General features: G+C 36.6%; 1 protein-coding gene across 1 annotated transcript; it reads left to right on the top strand.

The window, feature by feature from the left end:
• The first annotated feature begins 4,739 nt into the window (after window positions 1–4,739).
• LOC128530007 (probable G-protein coupled receptor 139) lies at window positions 4,740–6,050 on the top strand. The gene is made up of 2 exons (XM_053503683.1): window positions 4,740–4,815; window positions 5,140–6,050. The coding sequence occupies exons 1-2, from the start codon at window positions 4,740–4,742 to the stop codon at window positions 6,048–6,050; spliced, it is 987 nt and encodes a 328-aa protein (XP_053359658.1).
• Window positions 6,051–6,834: the final 784 nt, after the last annotated feature.

Raw genomic sequence — 6,834 nt, 5'->3', positions numbered from 1 at the left:
TGGTTTAATATTAAGAATGGGTGTTGTAAAAGGAAGCAGTTTAATTTAAAAACATCCCTTTAGTGTTATTTGAGATGAATACTTTTTGGAATCTGGGACAAATGATGGTCGACTGTGACAAAAATATGCACCGGCACCATCCTAAAACACACACACATATACACTGTACTGTATATACTTTGATACAGAGACATATTCGAAAGCTTTCATCTTAATTCATGCACAGTTATCATGAAAGAGAGAAAGCAAGAAGGTGAGATCGTGCATACAGAGCAGGGTCATGTGTCTTTATAAAGGTGAACCGCATCCATCATGTGCGAGAGCAACAGGAAAACTCGTTAGTCACTGGAGCAGTGCAGGACCGAGCCTGTCACACATGTTAATGCCTTTAAATATACTTATGACCAGACAGAAGAGCTTTGACTCTTAATCGCTTCATTTAGATTTTAAATATACTGGAGTCTCCATGTCAGAATTGTGTAATACCCAGACGTTCATTTATTTCCCGTATTAAATTTATATAAGGAAAAAGAGCACCTGGTGAAGGAGCAGTTGTTCATCCGAGAAACAAACTTGTTTATTACATTATAGTTTATTACTATTAGTTTAATACATTATCTTCATGTCGTGATAGCAACATGGAGGTGCTGGACGAAAATTCCCACCAGCCCCAGCATGTTACTTGCCCATTATCACATTTTTGTTTACTCCAGTCTATTTAAGTTTCAGTCTCTTGTTTTTTCTGCCTTGTGTCATCGGTCATGTTATGTAGTTTGTATCGTTCGTCTGCACGGTGTCATACAGAAGGTCTGTACCTGCATCTTTACCAAATCAACTTTACACCAAGTACATTATTGCTTCGTAACAGTCCTATTGTTGTAAAACTGATAGCACTTGAGTTTAATGACATGAAAGACATTAATTCGGCTAGCACATGAATATTTAATGTGGTGTAGAAGCTATACATTATTCAAACAGGAGTTGATAACTGTGAGGTCTTAAATCTTTATGATCATGCTGTTGGTGAATAACAGATAAACAGAAAGTATCAACAAATCCAGACACTACTACTACTACAAATAATAATAATAATCATCATCATCATCATCATCATAGAAACTTCTAATAATTGAAATTTGCAAGACTTAATTATAAAAAAAATAAAAAATAAAAATTAATGAACTATCTAAAGAATCACCAACAGCTTCTCTATTTTAGCTTCTCAAAATCCTATTTCGTGTATCTTCTATTGTTAGTTTTAAAGCCATCGTGGATGTAAAACAATACGAAAAATACCAAACTTTATATAAGGGAAGGTTAATACCGAGCCAGATCTTTTAGTGCCACCCAGTATATGTTCAATCCTTCTCCCTTTTTTTTGTAATTTTATGTCATCTGAACAAATGAGAATAAAATATGATATAAAGCATTATGGAAAAGATAAACATTCTGTATGAAAGATTAACTACAGAAAATGTTTGCTAAAGGGATTTTAGGCATATGTCAACATTTTTAAAGGTCCAGTAATAACGTTATCTCCATGTCTATATCTGTGGTTTTCATCTCTCAACAAGTGCCACTGTAAATCGATGATCCCCAGATATGATCTGCCCACTTTCAAGGATGAGTCTATCACGCAACTCGAACAAGTGTCATCACAGAAAATACCACAAAATGCCTTAAAAGAGAATCTTGTTTTAAGGGAGATGACCCTTGAAATCAATTTGAATTGATTTCCCCCTCAAGGAGAACAAAAGTTCAGAGACAAATTTAAGCTCTGGACCGACACCCACACCTAAAGTACAAGCTGTCTACACTACACTACATCACACTACACTACGCTACACTACACTACACTATACTATACTACACTACACTACACTACACTACACTATACTATACTATACTATACTATACTATACTATACTATACTATACTACACTACACTACACTACACTACACTACACTATACTATACTATACTATACTATACTACACTACACTAATACTAATACTAATACCAAATACACTTACATGTGCTGTATCTATAATAAAAAAAAGGGCAAATATTCATCTGTAGCTCTAACACATCAATCTCAGAATGAAACAGGTGGTCATTAAAGCTCTGAGGTTATTGAGAACTAAGTTGAAATCCTGATCCTACCCAACTGCCATTTTCAGGCCTTTGAGCAGTGCCCGTCATTTTCATCTGCGCAGATTAACTGCAAGTTGTTTCAGATAAAAAGAGCTGCCAAATGGCTTAGTCATTTTCCTTCTGCTTTTTCTGGTAGGGGTCACCGTGGCAACAGGCTGAAGAGTTCAACCCAGATATCTCTATCACTATATATTCCAATTCAGGTAAGCAGAGTTGATTCAAACACAAACTCAATCCAGGTTCGATTCTCGCCTCGGGTCCGCGTGCGCTGAGATTTCATGTTCTCCCTGTGCTTGGTGGGCTTCGGTGTGTGTGTGTGTGTGTGTGTGTGTGAATGAGTGTGGGCATGTGTGTATGTGTGTGTGCCCTGGATGCAATGGATTAACACCCCATCCAGAGTGTACCTTGCCTCTTCCCCTAAGCTTCCTGGGATAAGCTCATCTGCGTTTCTCTTACTGCTTGAAAAAATGTTCCTACCTTTCTAGTATGAATTTGAATGCATGGTGAGTTGAAGATGAAAATCTTATACATAAGCTTGGCCTATTTTTCCCTGTACTGTAGGTTGAGGGTTGATTCTTTTTCACAAATTATGTTAATGTTTTGGAAACCAAATCCATGTTACATTGCAGTTAATATACATGACAAGAGCTTATGGAGGTGTTTGGTGTAAAACGGTGGTTGATGTTTAGAAAATTTTACTTTCGCCTAGTCTTATAAAACATTGGCCTAGCATTTGGCCTGACCTTACTGATATATTAAGCTTTTTTAACTGGATTTATTTACCATTCGGCTCATTTAGTGTTGATTCACAGGATGTATAAAGTTAGTTTTGGGGCTGTTGTTTTTGCTGTTGGATTTTGGATGGTAAAATTTGAACTGGTTTTATTCGTCCTTAAGCTATTTTTTTATTATTATTATTTATTTATTTTTGGCTGGTTGTATTGACCACTGGGCTAAATTTAGTAATAATTATTGCCTTGTTTTTATTACCCATCAAATAAATCTTTGCAGAATCGCAATACAAATCTAATCAGCCCCCAGGTATCGTGATAATATAATGTCAATATCTGTGTATGTATATAATATCTGTAGTAAATAGTATTTTGACATGTTATTTAGTACACTAAGATGCAGTTGAAAAATGCAGATAGATTAAAAAGTAATCACTGGTGCATTTATTTTATGCAATCAGTGAATAATTACAAGTTATTTATAGTGAAGGTTAATTAAGGAGATAAAGTGCCTGCCTACTATGTGTTGGTTCAGGATGGCTGAACCAGCATGAAACTCACACAGATCCTGTCGGAGGTTCATCAGTAACCTGAGTCCTGCACCACACGATGTCAGGATGTATGCAGACCTTCTTTTTAAAGATTGATTATGCATGCCTCGGCCACTATATGAGTTCTAATATTGCCATCTTCTGGCCACATTCATCAACGATATTAAAGGCTTGCTGAAGGAACAAAGCCATATACTGTATCTGACTTGTTACACAGGCTGAGATAAGTGTGTTTAATACACCAGAAATAAGAGGAATAAGAGCTATTAAACTTTCTGAAATCACACGCAGAATGATCACATTTACACCATTTTGAGAAGTAAAATGTTTTTTACAATTGTGTCTTTGTTGTATGAAGTAATGTAAATAATGGTAACTCATTTTACAATTCTAACTATTTTTATTTGTCATATCTGAATACTAAGCTTTCAAAACCCCCTCGTAGTCATGAGTCATCCTCTCAAAGTTTCTATGAATGCATATCATAGAAAGGCCATAACATATACTGTATACAGATGTTTTTTGAATAAATCTGCAGAGGTTTTTAGAATACAGTATGTCTATGTACTGCAGAGGTTTTTCAGAATTAATCTGACTGTACTGCAGAGGTTACTAGAATATATCTGTATATACCCCCCCATCCCCGTCCACATTTCTTAATATCAAATTAAATTATGCAGATTACATTTAAAAAATAGGAACAAATGTTTTATTACATATAAAAATACAATTTAAACATTGGAACCTGAGTTTCCAACATCATTTTCCCTCTCGTCTGTTCCAACAACTCAGCATTCAGCATCACCAGTATACTAATCACCGGCCTGATTATCTGCATCATCTGCACCATAAGTCACTGTGTGGCTTAACAAACAAAAAAAAACATTCCTCTGAAACTGCTTAGATACAGGGACTGGACTGAAAATGAGAGTTAAAAAAAAAAAAAGCTATTCCTCAGGACTACATAAAAAAAAAGAAGGTCTGGGTCTTTGGAATAAATGAGGGGTGACTCAAGACTTTTGACAGTACTGTATAATATTATTTTTTTGTATTGTCACTCACTTGTCTTAACCACTAAACAGCTAATCTATTCTAGCTATAATCTAATGTGAAACACAAGGAACCCTTTCAATTTAAGTTCAAATTATGCCCAGCACTGTCAATATTAACTAAACTGATAAACAGCCTACCTTATGTTTCTATGGCCACAGTAATGTAGGCAGGATAAAGATTCCCATCCGTTTTCTTTCTCCACATATGGAGTGTTATTCAAGCTAAAGCTGAGACAGATTTGTTTCCAGAAATGGAAGCTCGGGAGCACTGGATGATACACCTGCAGAGGGTCTACTACCCCATCCTCGCAGCCATCGGAATCCCCTGTGAGTATTTACCTTCATACTGATTTGCAAATACAGCATGCATCTGAAATATTCCCAGAATGCAGAAGTGAATTGTGATGATTGCTTCCTTTTAGAAACTATTAAATGCAAAACTTAAATCCAGAGACTTCAATTTTGTTTGTCTTTAGGAACTTTTAAAGCATGGCTCTTTAACCTTATCTTCATTGGACCAGGTGTGCTTGCAAGTTTCATTTGGCTGATTAACAGGAAACTAGCGAAGAACAATGGGAAGTTAATGCTATATGTAAGGATGACTAGGTGCAATGCAAGAGATGAAATCTGATGTTTTGCTTTGCCCTGCAGCTAACATTATGTCTTTCCTGATCTTCTGGAGACGCAAATGCATGTTCTCCAAATCAAGCACCCTCTACCTGATGTCTATTTTCATAGCCGATACAGCTATCCTGGTCTTTATGGTGGTGTTGGGGCTCTCCATTAAATACCTCACAGTGGAGCCCTTCTGGTCTCTGGAACCATGGTGCAGCCTGCGGGACATCTTCACATACGGTGCCTCCAACACTTCGACGTGGCTAGTGGTGGCTTTCACTGTGGAGCGTTACCTCTCCATTACTACCTTCAGTCTCAGGAAGCATTTTGGGATCCCTTATGGTACAGTATGGACTATCTGCATTATCTTTGTGCTTGGTCACTTGATGGCGTTGCCATACTACTGGGCCTATGTTTCCGTGTACAGCCAGGATCTTCAGCGCTGGGTCTGCATACATAAACCAAATGCCACTATTCAGTACACACTTACCATACTGAGCATGCAGACAGTCGTCTCTTACATTTTGCCCTTTGTCATTATTGCCGTCTTGAATGGCCTGACCCTGCGCCAGATCTCTCTCATTAATCGAGTGCATGTAATATGTAACTCAGGCCAAAAGGTGACATCGCTTCTACGTTCACGAAAGAGGAAATCTGTGGTGCTTTTATTGACCCTGTCCATAACTTTTGTGCTGCTGAACATCACACGCTCGATCACTCAGATTATCCAGTGCACTAAGGGCTGGGCATTGAATCGTGATGACTACAGCCTGAGCATCAATGTCGCAGCGGACATCGGCACCATGTTCAGCCTTAGCAATGCCGCCGTAAATATGTACTTGTATGCGTGCACACAGACCAAATTTAGACAGGAAGTTATAAAATGCGTCAAATATTCTCTGTGGAGATGCTACTTGAACAGAAATGGTCCATCAAGACAAAAATGAGGTACTCATTTAAAATCGCTAATAGAATGCCATTATTCCTGTCTGATATGAAAACACCCATATTAAGGTTCAAACTGAACAACTGAGTTAAAACTGCAATGTGTATAAATAGCTTTTACAGTTTTTACAGAGAAGTGCAATGTGATGTCAAATCTGTGGCTGTATTTGTTCATCAACCTGTCATTCCGAGCATCAATGCAATGTTTAGAATGAATAAATTGTTGTGTAATTATATGTAAACTTGATGTTTACATATTTATTTAATTTTGACGTATATTTTCAGTTTAATCTGTAAACATTTAGTCAATTTGCATATTCATCACTCCGTATTGTGTTATTTTATTAATGAGGATTGTATACTGCACAATAAATGGAATAGAAATACTACATTATTTGTTTTTTTTCTTTTTTTACTTAAAATTATTCAAAATCGGACAAAAGCACAAGTCTCAACTAAAAAATGAAAAAAAAATCTATTGTTTTTGCCTGGACCATTATTAAAGAAACTAGTATTAAATATAGCCAGTTGTGTAGCTGCTCAGTGGTATAAAAAGTTGCACATACTAATATTTTGTTCAACTGCGTTTACATTTGATTACAGCACAAAATGTGGTGCCTAGTTCATGTGTGAAAATGATTAATCATGCTCCCAGAACCACTCTTCGACCTATGGAGTTCTGGGCCCGTATTCACAAAGCTTCTTAAGCCTATAAGTTGCTCTTAGTGACAAAATTCAAAGAAAATTCTTAGAATTATGACATTTTCTTAGAATTTTTCTCTAAAT

Source organism: Clarias gariepinus, chromosome 9, assembly GCF_024256425.1.
Source record: "Clarias gariepinus isolate MV-2021 ecotype Netherlands chromosome 9, CGAR_prim_01v2, whole genome shotgun sequence".
NCBI classification, from domain to species: domain Eukaryota; kingdom Metazoa; phylum Chordata; class Actinopteri; order Siluriformes; family Clariidae; genus Clarias; species Clarias gariepinus.
The sequence above is the reverse complement of the archived record's forward strand: the minus strand, read 5'-3'. Positions and strand labels throughout refer to the sequence as shown.

Excerpts from the sequence above, each read along its gene's own strand:
- LOC128530007 (XM_053503683.1), top strand. The coding sequence starts at position 4,740 with ATGGAAGCTCGGGAGCACTGGATGATACACCTGCAGAGGGTCTACTAC. Across the intron at positions 4,816-5,139 it reads CGCAGCCATCGGAATCCCCT|CTAACATTATGTCTTTCCTG; the intron begins GTGAGTATTTAC and ends TTTGCCCTGCAG.